Below are 19,263 nucleotides of genomic sequence, written 5' to 3'. Positions count from 1 at the left end.
GACTGCGTCTAGTAGGCAATGTGTCGTGGCTGATGAAGTTGATTTATATATATATACTTACCTCTCTATCTCCTTGGTTTTTAACCTCTTTAAAGTACAATATCCAGTAAACTCTAAGAGTGCAATGCCTGTTTTTGTGGGAGGGTGTGGTGTACTGATGGCTACCACTGTATTTTACCAGCCTTTCGGTCACTTAGAAGAGGTGCCAAAGATCAAGGAGAGGAAAGTGGTGGGCTACAAGTGTAAATTCTGCGTGGAAGTGCACCCAACGCTTCGAGCCATCTGCAACCACCTCCGGAAACATGTCCAGTACGGCAATGTCCCGTCTGTGTCGGCTGCCGTTAAGGTAAGAAGGGGAAGGTTCAGGTACCTGGCGTGTATGTGTGCGAACATATGTGCGTGTGCATGTGTGCATTCACGTGCGCATATCTGCGTTATTTATTAACCCATCACTTGAAGCGCTGGGCAGACTGTGGCCTGGGATACAGGCACTCGAGTTATGCTTGGCTCGCTTCAGCTTGTTTTGATTTCTTTGCAGGTTGGACCTTCCGAATCATTCTGTTCAGGGAAAGGTTTGGCTTTGATATGGTTTCTGATTCTAGGGTATGGTTTGGTGGACCAAGATGGTCCTACATTCTCATGTAAGGAGGCTCGGGGTCATGCTATTTCATGCTGCTTGTCACTGGATCATTGTTCTGAATTGCCAGAGCCCATGGGAGGAATTGAGTGGGCTCTGCTCCCGTCACCTGGGCCTCTCACTGCCTCATCCATACTGTCATTTGCCTGAGCATGTGACAGTCCAGGAGAATCCGCATTTTTCTTCCTTCTAGGTTCTCTGAGTTGTGCAAGGGGCATTGATCAAATATAAAGCTAACAGCCTTTGAGACCTGGTTTGTCTGCTATACTCATCTTTCCATATGATGCAGCCAGTGTCTTCCTTCCCCTTGTCCCTGCCTTTACTAGACTATCCGTTTTGAATATCATAATCCAAAAGCAGCTGCTGTTTCAATTGCTAATTCTTCGCCGTACCTTCTAGAATATAGTTAGGTACTTCCCACTTCTGAACACAGACGTTAATTCAGGTTTCTGCCCTTTTCATCTGGATATTGGAATATGTTTTTATTATTTGCTCTTTCTTGACTTTTGTGTCCTGTTTACTCTGAAGGTAAAGCTTATCTTTTCTTGAACACTGAACCCTTGTCTTTGAAAACACTGGCAACCCAGGGACAAAGAAGGTAGCTTCTACTTTGCTGTAGTGTGTCCCAGGTTTGCTTCCTAGACTCACGTGAGAGAAAACTCAGTAGTCCAAGGAGCTACTTCAAAAGTGGATGACATATGAATCAGCCTGCTCCTTAGCTTTTGGAATTAATCACACATTAACCTTCATTTGGAGGTGGCATTTTTATCTGCGAGATAGAGGCAGGGAGCAAAGTTCTCTCCTCAGCTTCATCTCCAAATGGCCCAAAATTCTTAGGTGACTTGTGTCTTAGTGACCGTTCTATTGCTGTGAAGAGACACCATGACAAAGGCCAACTTTTTTTTTTTCTGAGACAGGGTTTCTCTGTAGCTTTGAAACCTGTCCTGGAACTAGCTCTTGTAGATCAGGCTGGCCTCGAATTCACAGAGATCCGCCTGCCTCTGCCTCCCGAGTATTGGGATTAAAGGCCTGCGCACAACAGCCCAGCGGTCAACTTTTATGAATAAAAACATTTCATGGGGAACTTGCTTATAGTCAAAAAGGTAGTCCATTATTATCATGGTAGGTGTGTGGAGTGTGGTGGAGAACTAGCAGGCATGGTACGGGAGAGGTAGTTCAGAGTTTTATATCCTGATCTATAGACAGCAGAGAGAGAGACAGACAGAGACAGAGAGACAGAGAGAGAGAGGGAGACAGAGAGAGAGAGACAGAGAGAGACAGAGAGAGACAGAGAGAGAGAGAGAGAGAGAGAAAGACTGGGCCTGACATGAACTTTTGAATCATCAAAACCCATCCCCAGTGACAAACCTACAATAAGGACACACTCCTGATCCATCCAAAAATGGTTCATCAATTAGGACTAAGCATGCAAAAAATGAATCTACAGGGGCTATTCAATCCAAACCACCACAGCTAGACCACGCTTTTCCCCTTCCCTCCTTCCCCTCCCCTCCCCTCTCTCTCTAGGTCCCCTTCTTTCTTCTCTTAGAGTTATAATCCTAATCCAACTTTATTTTAGAATTGAGATCACAATTTAAAATTTCTTTCTAAGACTGGTAATGAATAAACCATCTTTAGACCAGGAAAGCCCATGTCACTAGTTCCAAAGTATGTCACCCCAAAATCAACACTGCTGTGAAAGAAATGATACTCAAGCTTGCCCTCCTTCTGTGGGGAACCAGAGAGGCAGAGGAGAGAACGTTGCCAGGAAATGCTGACAAGCTTGCGAGATTGACGGGTAAAGAAGGAAGCCGGGGTGATAACAATGGATATTTATTTTGTTGGTGGGGCATGTGTGTGTGTGTGGTTCTCTTAGCAGGAGGCTGAGGACCCTTCTCACTTATTCCTGGATGGAGTGGAAGCAGCCAGAGACGACAGTGGCACCCTGGTGGGCCGGGTGGATGGTGGACACTGCTTGCTTGATGGAATGTTGGAGGCTGAAACCCGCCCGGGGGGATACCATTGCAGTCAATGTGACCGAGTCCTGATGTCCATGCAGGGGCTGCGTTCTCATGAGAGGAGCCACCTGGCCCTGGCCATGTTCACCCGCGAGGACAAGTACAGCTGCCAGTATTGCTCCTTTGTTTCTGCTTTCCGACACAAGTAAGTGTCACTGGGTTGTCTGCCGTGGTCATTGGGAAGAGGATATTTTAGAGAAGGTAGCTAAGCTGCAGCAGGAGACAGACAGACACTCAGATGAGCATGAAAGCTCAACTCCCAGTCCCTACCTGTGCTAAGGTGTCCCTAAACAAAGAGGGACTGTGGCCCTCATTCTTGCCATCTATAAAATGGGCCTAAGAAGAGTTTTGATAAGATGACATTAGATTTGGCCAATATGGGCATTTACAAATCGGGAACTTGTGGAATTGTTATGGTTTGCCCAAGGGAAGAAGTTTATACTGCTAGGGCGTCCAAATATTTAGCCAAAAGTTGAGGATCATTTAAAGAAATCAAATTCTGTTTTGGAAGTTGAGGTATGAAATGGGCAAATGAGTCCTGTTAACCCGGGTTACTTGAGTCACTGGAAGGTTACAAGGCTATGGATGCTTAGGAGGTGCTTGGAGAACAGGGAGGTAGAGAGGTAGGGGAAGGCACCTCTTGCCATGGCAACCTGAGTTCAGTTCCTGAGACTCACACGGAGAAGTCGGGAGAACTGACCTGTGCAAGTGGTGGCCTGACTGTGGCGAAACAAACTCTCTCTCTCTCTCTCTCTCTCTCTCTCTCTCTCTCTCTCTCTCCTTCAAATTGTTAAAAAAAAAATTCTGGGGAGTGTAAGAAGCAGGAATGTATCATGTCCCATCACCCCACCATAGCTTTAAAAGCGGGAATTTGGGGTGATGGGGGGTCGGTTCTGAGAAGAGTAAACTTTTTGTCACATAAATTTTCTTCCTCTTAAGGCTGTCAGAATATTGAAGGTAGCTAGCTTAACTCTTATTTGAAAGAGTTGCAATTGAAAATCAGTGAGACTTGTTCCCTTCAAGGAAACCAAATACAGGCGGAACTCTCGAAAGCAGGAGGAGGCCATGTGTCTCTGGAGAGCAGGATAGACGGCATACTTTTTATTCTGGTCCAGAGCCTAACATCTAATCCGTACTGCAGCACTAAAACTGGTGTTCTTTTCAGTTCTTTAAGTATTAAACCATACCGCACAATACACATAGGCCCTCAGTAAAGTATTTGGAATAAAAGAATAATATACGCCTTGCACTCTGTCTTGGGAAAATATGAAGAAGAGTGGGATGTGACTGACTTATGAAAAAGAATAACAGCAACAAAAGGACTGGGGAGATGAGGTATACTTTTTAAAATGAGATTTCAGTAAAGCACTGTGAACTTTTTAAATTTTTTTTTTTAATTTTTATTTTATGTGTTTTTGCCTGCATGTATGTATGTATGAGGGTTGTATCTCCTGGAACTGAAGTTACAGACACTTGTGAGCTGTCATGTGGGTCTGGGAATTGAACCAGGGTCCTCTGGAAGAGCAGCCAGTGCTCTTAACTGCTGAGCCATCTCCCCAGTCCTGAGTGCTGTGAAATTTAACAAAGAACAATGCACCTTCTGCCTGGGGGAGAGTTGGGAGGGTTTTATAGGTTATGGACATTGAGTCAAGTCTTAACACGGGAAAGTAGAACCTGCATAGTTTGAGACGCCAGAGGAGGGAGAAGAGAGGGTCCGAGGAGGAGAACTTGTCAGTCTCACTGAGGCCTTGCCTGGTAGCTTGGTTTATATAAGCTTTAACTTATGTGAAAAGGAATAGTGGAAGTTACCTCCTGGCTACCTAAATAGACATCCTATTAGGTTGTCCTTAAGTGCCAGGAATTAGTACATTATAATTACAGTACTGGCAAAAGGAAGAGTCTGGAATGAGTAACATATTCATAATTACTAACAATTATTACACCTGCTGATATAGCAGGCACTATCTTAAGTATCTTCAATTATTACCTGTTTCTATTTACAAAACAGCCCTATGAGCTATGGCCCCATTATCATGTCTATATTATAGACAGAAAAAGTGAGGCCTGAAGAGACTAAAGAGTTTTCCTGAGGCCAAATAGCTAATAAGTAAATAGCTGGGATTCTGTCTCAGTTGGTCTGACTGTGTAGCTCAGCCAGGGAGATCAATTTAGAAGAAATAATAGGAGCTCATTTAAGAAGTGAGGGGATTGGCGTCAGGAATGAATCGATAAAGACCATGTAACAAAGTATAAGTGGCATCCAGGCTTGAGTTTGGTTGGCTGAGAGAATGGCAGGGTTGTTTGCGGAAATGAGGGGAACTGGTTTTGTAGGAAAGTGTGCTGGGTTTGGGTAGCACAGGTTGAGTGTGGGCTTAGCTAAAGGGCATCCAGAGGGAGCTGTCCAGAGACCATCGGCCATGTAGCAGTGGCGCTCGGAAGAACAGTACATGTTTCGGTGGTGAGGAGCAAGAGTTCCTGTGAGTCATTGAGAATGGAATGCAGACCTCTGGAGTGCTGTACAAATGAGAACATCCCACACCTTGTTGGTTAGCTTTATTATTTTTCAGACTAATAATTATTAGGAAGTGCTAGGGGTTCATTCTAATTAAGTTGTATCCTCATAAACTGCTTCTGGAAGAGTAATATGAGAAACTGTGGTTGCTGTTTATCAGGCAGGGCTTCGGCTCACCCCTTCTTTGCATGTGCAGTTCCTTGAAACACACTTGCAGCATGCTCTGTATGGATAGAGATCTGGAGGACAAGGCACCTGGTGGGAGCAGGAGCATGCCATGCACCTTGAACTAACTCTCTCTCTCTCTCTCTCTCTCTCTCTCTCTCTCTCTCATTTCATGCAGCTCTTCTAGAACTTACCATGTAGCCAAGGCTGGTCTTGAACCCCTGATGCTCCTGCCTCTACCTTCCAAGTACTACGATTATAGTCATGTACAACCAAACTGGGCTTCTAGAAAGATCCTTTAATCCAGATTCTCCTCCTGCTAAGATTCCTCTCGCAACTTGGCCTCTTTATTTATTGATTGGTAATGACGCACCGTGTCATTAGAAAACAACAGGGAAGAATCGGAACAGCTTCAAAGTCTGATGTTAGAACGGGCAACAGGAAAATGTTTGTGGGTTTTTAATCCTGGTTTTCTTTTCTTCCATCTCAAGCTTGGATCGCCACATGCAGACCCATCACGGACACCACAAACCATTCCGCTGCAAGCTCTGCTCTTTCAAGTCCTCCTACAACAGTCGGCTAAAGACACACATCCTCAAAGCCCATGCTGGTGAGTTGGTACTCGTGGGATTCTTCAGCGGCTCTTGAGTTGGTTACCTCATGGCCTCGAGTGAAATTTAAAGTCTCTTCAAATGAGCATGATTTATTCTTGGGGTGGCTGCGTGTTCAGTTTTAAAGAGAATACAAAATTAAATTTTGTTCAGAAAACCAAAGTTATCACCGATGCTTTGTTTGGTTGATGCTACCAAGAGCTTAGAATATGCTGGTTTGGTTTTAAAAGAAATTTCTGAATTACCTTGGCTTGATCATGGAATTATATTAAAAAGGAACTCTTACATCCACTAAGCTAACTACCAACTGAGATAAAATGTAGCTAACCGAAAACCCAGAAAGCATGAGGTTTCTCAGGAGATGCCCTTAGGTAAGCCATGTTCTTTCACTTGAGTCACGTGTGTCCAGGAGCTGTGCTGTTTCTGTCACGCCATGGTATTCGTCCCAGGCTGAGCACTAAACTGTGACAGCCATCATCGTTTTCATCCCTACAGCATTCCAAAAGGGGAGGCGTTACGTAATTCTCTCTGTGCCTTCTGTAGCATTGGCTCCGAACAGTCTCACAGAAGCTGCCCAGAGACTGAGTCTTCACTTTTGCCACCCACTCATACAGAACCCATATCTTTCCTCTGCTTCATGATCGTTAAACTTGTTGAGCTGTTTTAGGGCCAGGAAACTGCTTAAGTCACGCAAGTGCCCTTAACCCCACTGGGGGATCTGAGTTGGAGCAAGGAGGCTAGCCATGTAGGCTTGTTTCTGGTAGTATTTTTATGCCTCTGGAAAACTTCTGAAGTCCAAGGAATGAGTAACTTCAGAGTTCATCTTACTTTTAGAAACTCATGTAAATCCTAAATTATTCCACAGGGACAGCACCCTGGTGAGCTTTTCTCATTGACTTTTGCCTTGTCAAAAGCCATTTTTACCAGTGGGGGGCTAGGTGAATGCTCTGGCCTAGGTGAAGGTCTTTAAACAATCCAGATGCTACAACTTTAAAACATTATGCTGAGTGCATGTTCCTAGAGCTTAGTAAGCTGACTAGCCTCCTGTGCTCAGTAGTTGACCAGAAGAAGTATCCAGAAATAAAATAAAAGCCATATAATTCTGCTATCAGTACCCCATTGGAGCTTGACTCTGAGCCACTGAGAGATCTTTGGTTTGGAAAAAAGTCATATGTTTGCTCTAAGTCTTTCAATTTGTCAATTCTCAGTTGATTATTTATTTTTATTGGTGTCTATAGATAGTGTCTTGCTATGTAGCTCAGAGTGGCCTTGAACTCACCGTCTCCTGGTTTTTAAATTTAATCTTAAGAATAAACATTTAAGTAGCCAGGAGAGGGCATATCTTCGGTTCTTGTATTTGGGCAACTGAAGCAGGGGATTCCCAGAGTCCAGGAGTTTGAGCCAAGCTTCAGTAACATGGCAACATACCACCTCTAAGAAATTACATTTTTAAAGTGCATATTTATCGAAGGAAATTTGAAAACAGAAGGAATCTGTTCTGTCATTAGTAATGCTATTCTATAAAGTCTACTGTTAATATTTGATATTTCCTGTCAACTGTTTTCTGTGTAATTATTTTCCACAGTTGTGATTATAATGTCTGTAAAGTATGTTTCATGTTTCAACTCATTCTTAATTTTCTGTTTTATAACAAGTTCTCAAGAATTTAATGATGGCTCATCCAGAGCATATACCTACATTTGTCTAATTGTTTTCTTTTGTTCCAAAATCTAGGTTGTTTCATATCTTTCCCACATAAATAGTATATTTTTTCCATCAAATTGTTTATTTACATTCTCTGTGTGCACCATTGTTTGAGTGTGTGTGTGTGTCCATGTGCACACGCGAGAGTGTGTACCATTGTGTGTGTCAGAAAACTTCTTACATGAGTCAGTTCTTTCTACTGTGTGGGTTCCAGGATTATAGCTTGGGTCATGAGCCTTATCCACACATGCCTTTACCCACTGAGCCACCTTGTGAGTTTACAAATAATACTAAACTCCAAATGAGTATCTCTTGTATTAAGGGTGTATCCCTCCCTCCCTCCTTCCTCCTTCCTTCCCTCCCTCCCTCCCTTTCTCCTCATCTCCCTTCCTTGCTCATTGGGATTTTTGTGACTGTATCTTGCTATTGCAGCCAGGCTGTCCTCAAATTCATAAACTTCTTGCTTTAGCTCAAATGCTGGGGTTATTGGTGTGAACCCCTATGCCTGGCTTGTAAGCTATTTTCTTAATACTCTCAGGAGTAGGCTTATTAGATCGGGGGCCAAATTGCTTTCTTGTTACTCTAAATGAGATTGATTTCCAGACTGATCAGACTAGAGTTTATCTGTTTGATATCAGACAAACTCACTGACTACCTTCATTCTTAAAATGTAAAAAGCTGGGTTACAGCAAAGGTAAGCCAGCCACACTCTTGACTTAATTTGATCATGGCTTTCTGGGCTGTAGTTCAGTTCAAATGTATTATTTATGGGATGCTGAAAACAGTATCCATGCTCCCCTTCTCCCTTATGCTCAACACATATAATTCTCCCTCCCAAAGACCCGTTCCATTTCAATACTGTTGTTCAGATAGGAAATGGAATTTCATGATGAGCTTACCCTCAACCCCAAATCGATGTGGGGAGAAAATGGTTAAAAATGTGTCAGATGAGGAGCTGTGTAGTTCAGCAAAGTTAAACTTTGAGAATCAACACAGTAGCTCTCCCGTGGATGGAGAGCATGCTTGGAAAAGCCATTGAGATAAAGAATTAAACTTACTGTCGACTGCCACCTGCCATGATCACTTTTTAGCATAGAGAAGGAAGAAGAGATTTAATCCTTTCTGAATTAGGTGGCACAGTAGATGGGAACCATCCTAAAACCTCACTGCTATAGCTAGAACAGGAGACACACGGGCACAGGTGACTTTCCCATGGAGCTTCAGGGCTTCTATTTTAGGAGCTGTGGTTGTGAGGATGGGCAGGGAGTTGTCCTCGGAGGGTTTCTAGACCCAGCACCCTTCGAGCGCATCTCTAGAGGGAGCCAATTAACGGTGTGGTTTTGCTTTCTAGCCCTCTTCCTCCTGACTCCCACCTTTCCTCTCTACCTCACCACCATCTCCTTCTAGGTGAACATGCCTACAAGTGTTCTTGGTGCTCCTTTTCCACCATGACAATCAGCCAGCTGAAGGAACACTCCCTCAAGGTTCACGGAAAAGCCCTGACCCTTCCCAGGCCACGGATTGCCAGTCTCCTGTCCTCACACGCCCACCACTCCTCTCAAAAGGCGACCCCCACCGAGGAAGTGGAAGACTCCAATGGTAAGAATGGGTTCTCCAGATGGAATCACCATAGGGGATGGGGTGAACTAATTTTTTTTTTCTAGAGGAAATGCTTACGTGAAAATATGTTGGTTCAAATGAAGGGAAGGAAAGGAAAGCTCTGGAGTAGGAAGAGGTGCACAGTCTAAATATGCATGGTGCCCCAGTAATAATGTCCACAGATACCAATAGAGGATCGTGCTGGCTAGGATGCGCCACGCCAGTGCTGGGTTCTTCCATGGGAGATTCTCGTGAAACAGGAATAGAATACAAGACAGACTCCGTGTTGTTTTGATGGCTATCTCGTCTTGTAAAAAAATGTTCTGTGCAGTGTATGGCGTGTCGGTTGTGTAAGTTAGCCGGAGCTCAGAGTAGATGGGAAGAGCGAGTGATCGGGGCTCTCATATCAGAGTGGGTCACGTGACATGTTAGAGACGTCTGTGTTTTCTTATAGCTAGCATTTGTCATGGAAGCATTAGTTGGGAAACGGGTTTAGAACTGCCTTGCACTGTTTCATAGTTTTGAAGGTCAGGCATGAGGAAGATGTTGAGAGATGTGCGCTGTGACCAAAGCGACAATCTTGGGTTGGAGTCAGTCATTCGGCATGGCTTTGAGAGCAAAGGGACACCTTCTTGTTCTGGTCAGACCTGGGTTGTCCAGGTTTCCCAGAATGCCTGTAGGATGGGCTCCTTAGTGGAGAATTGGAGATGATAGGAGAGCTTGGAGCTCCAACCTTCTCTGATGCATGGTACCTTCTGCAGCACGTCCGAGCCAGTCTGAGCTGTGGTCTACAGTTCTCCCAGCTTAGGCAGGCCTTTCTCCCAGGAGCTACTCTCCCATCCATAGGAGGAGCTCAGTAGACAAAGTGGAGCATAGACCTGGATTTCTATTGTCTCCCTCGGGCAGTTGTGTTTCCCTAGGCTGTTGTATTTTCTATTCCTGTATGTGAGGTTGAATAATGATATGTATGAGTCTCAGCTGCATGTCCGGAGAGACAAATGAGACAAGGTGCCCACGTTAAATGCCCGCTATGTCTGACACACAGGAAGTGTCGGTGAGAGGCCATTTTACTTCTGTGGTTTTCATCTTTTGGTCACAGTTCTGATCTTTTGGATCATTTATAGTGAGTGTGGATTTGGGCTTATTTGTGTGAGGGCTTAAATGAAGAGGTTCTTGAAGGTGTCTCGAGACTGTGATAGCCCAGCTTGTCAACATAGACTAATTCTCAGGCTATCAAAATAGTAATGAATGATCTTTATTCGTGAAGTCTGTGAATAGGCGGGAACAGAGAGGTGAGCCCTGAGATCAAAATTAAAATAAAAAACAAAGTCTTGAGCATCAGATAGCACTGGGAACATAAGAACTTCTGACTAACAGGGGGGTTTCTTATGGTGTCTATGAGGGATTGAGCACATGACCTCCACAGATGTAGTTGTAACTGCAGAAGGACGCCGGTGCTGCCTGTGTCTTCTGTAAGACTCTCCAGGCTACAGTGGCATGAGAGTACCTCTGAAAGAAAAAAGGAATAGCCCCCTTCACCCTCCGATTCTCTTCCCTGGGTCTGCGGGGGTTGTAGTGTATTGTGTCCAGAGGGCAAAAATCAAATCTGACCTGAATTGTAAGGTTTTTATTAATGTGAATTTTAATTAATTTATTTATTCTTGTCTTTTAATCTGAAATGGAAGCTATACTCCTGTAGCCACGTGGGTGAAACTGATCCACTTAAATACTATTCCTGGTAAAGCCTTTTCCACTCAGTATCAAACATTCCTTCATCTCCCTTGCAAGTTTGGTCTCAGTCCCGGGATAAGGGGATCCTTGGTCTCCGTCCCGGGATAAGGGGATCCCCTAAACTGATCCCCTAGACTCCCGCTCATTCCTTTCCACCCAGCTTAAAAAGAGCTGGGTGCTGCCAACTCTCCGAACCTGTGCTGGCTACAAGCTGGTCTAGGCAGAGACAAACCCTAAACAAACACAAGACGGTTCTGGCCCTCCAGCACCAGAAAATGAAATGCTTAGAAGACATCAGCTCGCACATCTGAGCTTACTACAGCCCCACGCCTGAATGAAGCACAACCTTCTTTTGTGTGTGTGAGTGAGTGTGTGTGTGTGTGTCAGAGTCTTAGAAGCTGGACTGTGGAGAGGGGTGGGTTCTCAACAACACGGCGGTCTGACATTGAGTGACTGCAGCTCACAGCCGCAGGAAGGTAATTTCCTCTATGTGGTGCTGCTTTTTGTTTTCTGTCTTGAGAAAGGACACATTTGCTTGGACTCTCTAGGTGGTAACCATTTGCCCGAGACCGGCGCAAAACTCCCCGGCCCTGTGCTGTTTTTGACGCACATAAATAGCCTATATCCAAGGACCAGCCACGATTAGTTTAATTTGATGACAAAAAAGTTGATTAGGAGGTGGGCTGAACAGAAAGGAAGCAGCGGATAGGCTGTTCTAGTGAAGGAATAATTGTGTGGACTGAGTAATTAATAGTGTATGCATTCGATAAGTATTTTCTTCAAGCCCTGCTTTAGATCTTGCATTGTTTAGCACGGCCAGGAATGACTTAGGAGGCCCACGCTAGGAGGACAATTTGCCAGGCAGCTCGTGGCGGATTCCTAGAAACAGCTCAGACTGGAGGACGGAAAAACAGCTGTGGGGCTAGACGGTAGCCTGTAAATCATGCTTTGAATGGTGTTTGAAACACACATGTGAAATCCAATTGCACATTTTAATAGGGAGAAGCTGTGGGGCTGTTGGCTCTCATTTAGGGTTTCCCACACAGCAGATGCCAGGACCCTGTGAATGCATGAACCAAAAATGTGTTGCAGGCCTAGGGGGAGTGGAGATCCATAAACCCAGGGAAACGACCAGTATGTCCTTGGCTATCTAAATCCCTAGTGAGCGATGAGAGTAAAACGAGTTGACACGCTTGCTGCTGTTTTGCAGTGGGCAAACGCTTGCTGTCTTGAGAACAAGCCAGTTCTTTCTGGCAGAGGGAAATAGTCCGGGGGTGGGGGAGGTTCTGTCTTTGCTCAATCCTAACCCAGAGGGATGCGCTGAATGAGGGGGGAGGGAAGCTGAGAAAGGAAAACTAGGAGGAGGTAAAGAGCAGCCCTCAACCCCAGCTGCCTGGCCACACACCTGTTCTGCGCTTCAGCAGGGCTCCTGGGCTCTGAGCTGTCAGTCTTGACATGTTTCACGACTCCTCTAAATACTTTGCATGATCAGTGGTTGGGAAGAAAAGCGACGGTTGTGTGTGGTATTGGTTTTGTGTGCTGGATAATGGGAAATGGCACTCACTTGCTATTCAAAACAGTGCATTAAGGGGAGACAGTGAGGTTGTCAACAGAAGGAAGTGTTCCGCAGGGAGGTGTTTACCATGTTCCTTCTCCTGCCATATAAAATATAGGACTGCCTTTTCTCAGGCTGTTTCCAAGTCTGCGCTTTCAGACCAGAGAACTGTGTACAGGCACAGATATAAAGTAACAAAGAAAGTAGGCCAATGGAGTTTAGCCATAAGGTTGGTTTAGGCCCGAGAAGCTACACAAGACATGAGCAATGGATATGTAAATGGTAATTCAGCCATGTCCTGCCTTTTTCCTCCTTGAATTTCCCCTGGCCAAAACCAACCAAGCAAGCTAACAAATTGTTTCTTCTGCCTATCCAGTTCTGCCATATGACCTTGCTTGCTTTAAGAATTAGCTACCATGAGACTCTTAAAACGGAAGGTAGAACGAGAGAGAGAGAGAGAGAGAGAGAGAGAGAGAGAGAGAGAGAGAGAGAGAGAGAGGTGAGCTCTCCACCCTGACACCTAGTTAAATACTGAGAAAAACACCAAGAATTTAGTCATTATACCACTCCATTGGAGGAGTCTCTGATTTTATGAATTATTGTAAAAATGAGCCATGAGAACTTTTTCGGTTTGGGCAATTTTGAGGTAACAGAGCAATGTAAGGAGTAATGTGATTTGTTTGTTTTTTAAGACAGACTGGTCTTGAACCCATCATGTAGCTCAGGCTGCCCTCAAACTTACAGGTTTCAGAGCCTGGGAGTCCTGGGCTTCTGCCGCTGTTCCTGGCTGTTCTGTGACTATGTTCTGTGACCATAACATTTTCAGTTGCCTTTTGTTTTCGTTTGACTTGGTTTTTGGTTTTTCAAGATTAGGGTTTCTCTGTAGCTTTGGAGCCTGTCCTGAAACTGGCTCTTGTAGACCAGGCTATCCTGGAACTCAGAGAGATCTACTTGCTTCTGCCTTCCGAGTGCTGGGATTAAAGGCGTGCACCACCACCACCTAGCTTTTAGTTGCTTTTTTAAAATTTTAGATTATAGAGTATTTGACAAACACTTTTTTTTAATGAGGAACCATAGGCGCCTCACCTCTGAAAATCCCAGTCCTCTACCTTCACTCAAATTTGACTTCAGTTCTTCTTTCCCCATTGCAGAATGCCTTCGTCAACCAAACTTGATGTTTGCTCCCCTCTCTAGCTGCGAACTTCTTCCTCCCTGCCCACACCTGTTGACTAAGCTTCACAGGGCACGCTGAAGGATTTCTCCTTGACTATGTCTTTCTATAGTTTATGACTTTTCCTTCCTTTGAAGCATGCTTTCTAAACTCTCAGGGCCTTGCCCTGATTTTTATCACTTCTGTCCCTTACCCGAAGGCTGTATTTGCACTTGTAGATGTACTATGCTTTTGTTCCTATTCTAAATGGGACAGTCAGGTAGGCATTTGGGAAATGCAGTATTCTTGTAACTGGTTTCTTGGAAGCTTCCTAGTTTTCAATTCAGTCCACTGTACTGAGTTCCCAGACTTATCTAAACTCCCCAGAGCTAAGCGAGTTTATATCCATTTAAGAGAGATGTTCAAAAGGCAACAATTTGAAGATGAAGCCTTGGGGACCGTTCTCTCAGAGAGTTTCTGATGCAACCATCATGCCATAGTGAGCAGATCTGCCTTCACGTAGCATTTGAAATATCGTCATTGTTCTCTGCATGAGACTGACCATCAGTGTGGGAAGGAAACTGAAGGTTGAGACAGGGTAGCTGGAGAGGGATGGGTATTGCTAGAAGGTTGCCAGGTAACAGAGCTGCCTCTTGGAGTCACTGTATACAGTTGCCCCTTCAGTGAACAGTTTATTTTTCATGTCTCTGAACATATCTCTCAAAACTCGTTGATGAGTAGGACTTTTCTTTTCCTGGAAGAATTGTCCCACCAGTCTGCTGATATGAAATGATGCAATGGCTCTAAAAGACTCATTGGTGCAGCTCATCGTGGTCAACTTGGTTAATGTGTGGAATATCCCAAGGTGTCAAATGCAAGACATGGGGAAAGTCTTAACAGCACTAGTATGTGGGTGACGTGGACAAGCGCAAAAAGAGGATGGTGTCGAGGCTATCTCTAAACAATCAACTCATTTAACCTTGACCGTGGTGCTACTTGACACCTAAAAACTGAGATCCGGGATGCCTGCTTTCTGTGGAGATGCTTTTCAGGTCTCTAAATAGGTCAGACATAAAATTCAACCTTTGAGAGGATCCAATTAGTTGCTAGGGCATCAGACCTTCCACACAGGTTCCAATTGCAATCAGATTTCTCTTGGGGTGAAGAAAAAGAAAGAGAGAGAGAGGTGGTTTCTCGAAAAACGACAGTAATGAAATAGAGACTTTTGCATGAATAACTGTAAGATACAAAGATTTACATCGTTCAGCACGTGGGATATAAGACATAATTTTAATGGCTTGACTATAATTTTTAATAGGTTCAGCTGGTCTCAGAATGATGTGACCAGACACAACTAACCTTGCCTCTTTGACATCAGAATTCCTTCATAAAATGTAGTCTGGAGTTTATTTTATGCTTATGGCAAATTTGGCATGGCCGTTCTACTGTAGAGTCTTCAGAGTTGGTGACTCCCTGGAAACAGAGTGGTAGCAAAGACTCTAGATTGCACTCTGTGGTCTCCAGAGGAAAAGCTCTAAGCACTGGCGTGAGTGGCAAATAGAAACCCTTCATATTGATGATCATCTTGAACTTGGTTGTGTGATAGACTCTTCCAAAGAAACCCACATGCCTGGGATTTGGAACCTGAAATGCTCTTCAATTGTTTGACAGTGAATTTTAATGTTTTTGAGCCAGCCACATTTGTGTGTGTGTGTGTGTGTGTGTGTGTGTGTGTGTGTGTGTGTGTGTGTGAAGAAATAGATAACAGTTCAAGTGTAGACTTTCAATGTCCTGGGAACCTAGTCAAATAGCCCATCCCCCTCTCTGCAAGCCAAGAGGGACATTTGGTCATCAGAAATATAAATCACCTGTTACAAAGCACACTCATAACTAGTTCCAAGTCACACTGGAGTTGACTACGTAATTCCACATCTGTCTTTGGTAGCCGTGGTGACGAGGTGGAGACTGTCTGCTGGCTTCCAGAATCCCAGGAGAAATGGCTTAGAGCAGTGCTTCTCAACCTTCCTAACGCTGTGACCCTTCAAGACAGCTCCTCGTGTTGTATGATCCCCCCACCATAAAATTCCTTTCATTGCTACCTCATAACTGTACCTTTCTACTGTTCTAAGTCATAATGCAATCATCTGTGTTTTCTGATGGTCTTGGGTGACACCCGTGAAAGGGTCACTGGACACCTTCCCCCAAAAAGGTCCTGACCCACAGGTTGAGAACCAACAGCCGAAAAAAAAAAGAGACCCCATTTTTAACTGTGTAGAAAATACATTGAGTTATTACTCCAATCATTCAGAATAATATTTTTTTCTTTTTGGAAAGAAAAAAATCTCTTTTCATATATTATTTCCTGCCTTGAGTTTTCTGTCACAAGAGCAAAATCTTGATGTGTTACTTTGCTTTTATTTAATCAAAAGCCCTTCAAGTTGTCCTGAGACTTACCTGACTCAGAAGTCCCCTCCTCTTGCAAATATGGCTGTTTAGGAGAGAATTTTACGCATGCCTCAGACAGGGTATGGAGTCCGTGAAGAACAGTAGGAACTAACTCTGATTCAGGGAGAAAGATGTGGGGTGTCACTGCTGGGGCGCAGGATATGTCCTGAGAAAGATTGGCTTGTGAAAAGAATTTTTTTAGGTGCACAGTTGACAACAAGATACCAAAAATAGTTTTGGAAGCCATTACTACTCTTCTTCTTTTTAAAAGTTAGCCAAGTTTTAATGATGTGACTGGGAAGGGATGTCATCGCAATGTGTACATTTCTTACACCATTTAGAATCCCCTATCCCTGCAAAATAATCCCAGTGGTGATGGGTGTAGTTCAACAAAAATAGAGATATAAAGAAAGGTCAAGGCGGCATGACCGGCCGAGGTTTCGGGTAGAGGATGCATTTATTTTTTGCTGGGCTCTGTCCCTTGCCACCGAGGCCCAGAGGGGAATCAGTTCTGGCCTCTGGGCTCTAATCCTTTTGCAAGCTCCATCCAGGGAGGTGTTAGGCAGAGTGCTGGCCCAGCTTAAGTTTCATATAGCAGCACACTGCTTCTGGGAGCCTGCTCCACTGCTTCCTCGGAGACACACAGTATTCTTAGGCGGATCTCACAAGCCAAGCCCCTTACATCATCTTTTATTTTCACACAGAGCAAGTTCCCCGCCACCAGACGTCAGACCTTCCCAACCCTTAACCTAGTTCTTAGTTTGTAGCATTGCTAGTGATTGTCTCCCTTTGGGCCAGAGGGAAAGCTATCCACTGTAGTTTATATAAGGACTCAGCATGTCTCCTTGTTTGCTTCCTAAGTGATTAAAAGCAATCATTTTTATTGACTTAGCTCTGCGGATTGCCTTAAATTGATCATCGGCCTTAATACGTCTCATGAATGTGAGGTAAAAATGATTAATTTGGTTTTATAAGAAGGGAACTGAAGTTCCAAGGGCTGAGACGATGAGTTAAAAAAAAAAAGTCACAAAACCTTGATGTGCTGGAGTTGGGTTTCGTGCATTAAATCCAAAGCCTGCGCTTGTCTACCTCTCTGCCTCGTCAGGGCCTAACGGCAGAACTGCACAGCTAGGCAGTGAGACGGGCTAGTCTAGCACACCTCTTCTTGTATGTTTGGGGGATTTTGGAATTATTCCTTGTTATTTAGAACTTAAGTTACTAGACATGCAGGTACTATTAAGTTAAAGGACTGGAAATATGAAGTGAGAAGTTGTCTTTCTAGCTTGTGATGACTTGTCGCTCTGGGAAGGAGAAGGAATTGGCCCACAGAGGACGTGATGGACGAGATGGATCTCATGCTAGGACCAAACTTCTGTCTCGCTGGAGGGGAGGGTGTGTGGTGAGAGTGGGGGAACGGAAGTGCAGGGCAGTAGGAATTTTGATGCAGGGGGAAAGACCATGGATTTGTTTAGGACCAGACTGAATTGTAAAAATCAACAGCAGGGGAGACTCACTACTATGGAAAGCGCTCAGTATTTCTGAGCAGTAAAGTCTGTCTCTGTCTCTTCAGGAAAGAGATTGTATTAAAAATAGGAACAGCCTGAAGAGATGGCTCAGTGGTTAAGACCACTCTCTCCTCAAGAGGACCAGAGTTCAGATCCCAATACCCGTATCAAGCAGTTCACGATCACACATAACATCAGCTCCAAGGGATCTGATACCTTTTCTGACCCCTATGGCACAGCATGCGTGTGTTCATACATGCACACAGATGCCCACATATACAATAAATCTTAAGAGAAACAGTGATCGGTCACAGTTATCCTTTTGATGTGGCTATATAAAATCCCCCTCCCTCCACTGTTTGCAATATTTTTACCTACTTACGGTTAGAGAACAGTTTCATGGCCCTGCTTAGCAGAAAAGGTTGGAGTCACCTGTGAATTAGTCCCTCTACCCAGCAAAAAAAGCTCTACCAATAGTTCACTCTGGACAAGCTTCATATTTGTTCTGTAAATAGACTAAACAACAAAACAAAAAACAACTTATTTTATTATCTTAATTATTTTTAAAGTTCTAGAACCATGAATTGAAAATGAATTTTCCCTCTTGTAATTTTGTTCTCACTTGATGTATTCCATCACTTGAACCATATACATACATACATACGTACATTTGAAATTCGAGAATCTAACTTTAAAGATAAGCAAGCCAAAAGCATTCTTTCTTAACAAGAAATACAACAAATGTTGAATAGTTAAAGTATTTAAATGTTTCTTTTTACGTGTGATATATATACACATACACATACATATATGTATATGTGTATATTTAAGGCAGGATTCTCAGAATCATATAAGACCTTTGAAGTTTCCTAATCAAATGTTAATTTTATTTTCAGGGGTGCTCATCCCTCCTCCTCCCATACTTTAATAGGACCCATAGCCCTGCTATTTTCTGGAAACCTAATTCATTTTAAAACATAGCAAATTGGTCTGTAAGTTAAGTGCCAAAATCAAGATTACAGACTGTCTTGCCTGTTTAGAGGAATGGGCTGAAAGTGAGATTTTGCTGGGGGACGAATACGAAGCATGTTTGATGCTTGATAGCTTTTGACCCTTCTAGCCACTTCCATTTCTTGACTTACCAAATATCTGTGTAATTATCAGCTACCATATCTGTCTCTCTGACCACAAACTGTGTGATCTCTGAGGTCAAGGACTGCTTCCTGTTTTTTTTTCCAGAGGCCTAGCATTTGGCAGGCCATTTAATAAATATTTCTTAAATTGGCTTTAATTAGAGCTGCAAAGGGAATGACAGACAAAGAAAGCCAATGAAGCAACGGCTCTCTTCTGCAGAGGCCTGGGGATTTTCACAAGTTCACCTTTGTGTTCAGAAGCTACCATCAACTGGGTGGTATTTGGAAAGGCTGGTTGGATCTGGCTGTGTGTATCCCAGGATGTGCTGGCTTCCTGTGCCACCTGTCTTTCCAATCACACCTTCCTCTAAGTTAACTGACTTGGGCAGCTTCTGCCCCTACTGGCACCACCATCTATGTTTCATTGTGGAGTGTGTGTGTGTGTGTGTGTGTGTGTGTGTGTGTGAGAGAGAGAGAGAGAGAGAGAGAGAGAGAGAG

The 19,263-nt window shown here is 43.9% G+C and overlaps 1 protein-coding gene across 2 annotated transcripts in view; it reads left to right on the top strand.

Moving 5' to 3' along the window:
* Znf462 (zinc finger protein 462) overlaps positions 1-19,263 on the top strand; it is a 132,600-nt gene that overhangs the window by 61,367 nt on the left and 51,970 nt on the right. For both annotated transcript variants that reach the window (XM_057790567.1, XM_057790568.1), the window contains exons 4-7: positions 182-346; positions 2,697-2,800; positions 5,824-5,942; positions 9,055-9,246. In XM_057790567.1, coding sequence (XP_057646550.1) covers positions 182-346; positions 2,697-2,800; positions 5,824-5,942; positions 9,055-9,246 — 580 coding nt within the window. The remainder of the gene's footprint in view (positions 1-181; positions 347-2,696; positions 2,801-5,823; positions 5,943-9,054; positions 9,247-19,263) is intronic.

This window comes from Chionomys nivalis, chromosome 16 (assembly GCF_950005125.1).
Source record: "Chionomys nivalis chromosome 16, mChiNiv1.1, whole genome shotgun sequence".
Taxonomy (NCBI): domain Eukaryota; kingdom Metazoa; phylum Chordata; class Mammalia; order Rodentia; family Cricetidae; genus Chionomys; species Chionomys nivalis.
The sequence above is the reverse complement of the archived record's forward strand: the minus strand, read 5'-3'. Positions and strand labels throughout refer to the sequence as shown.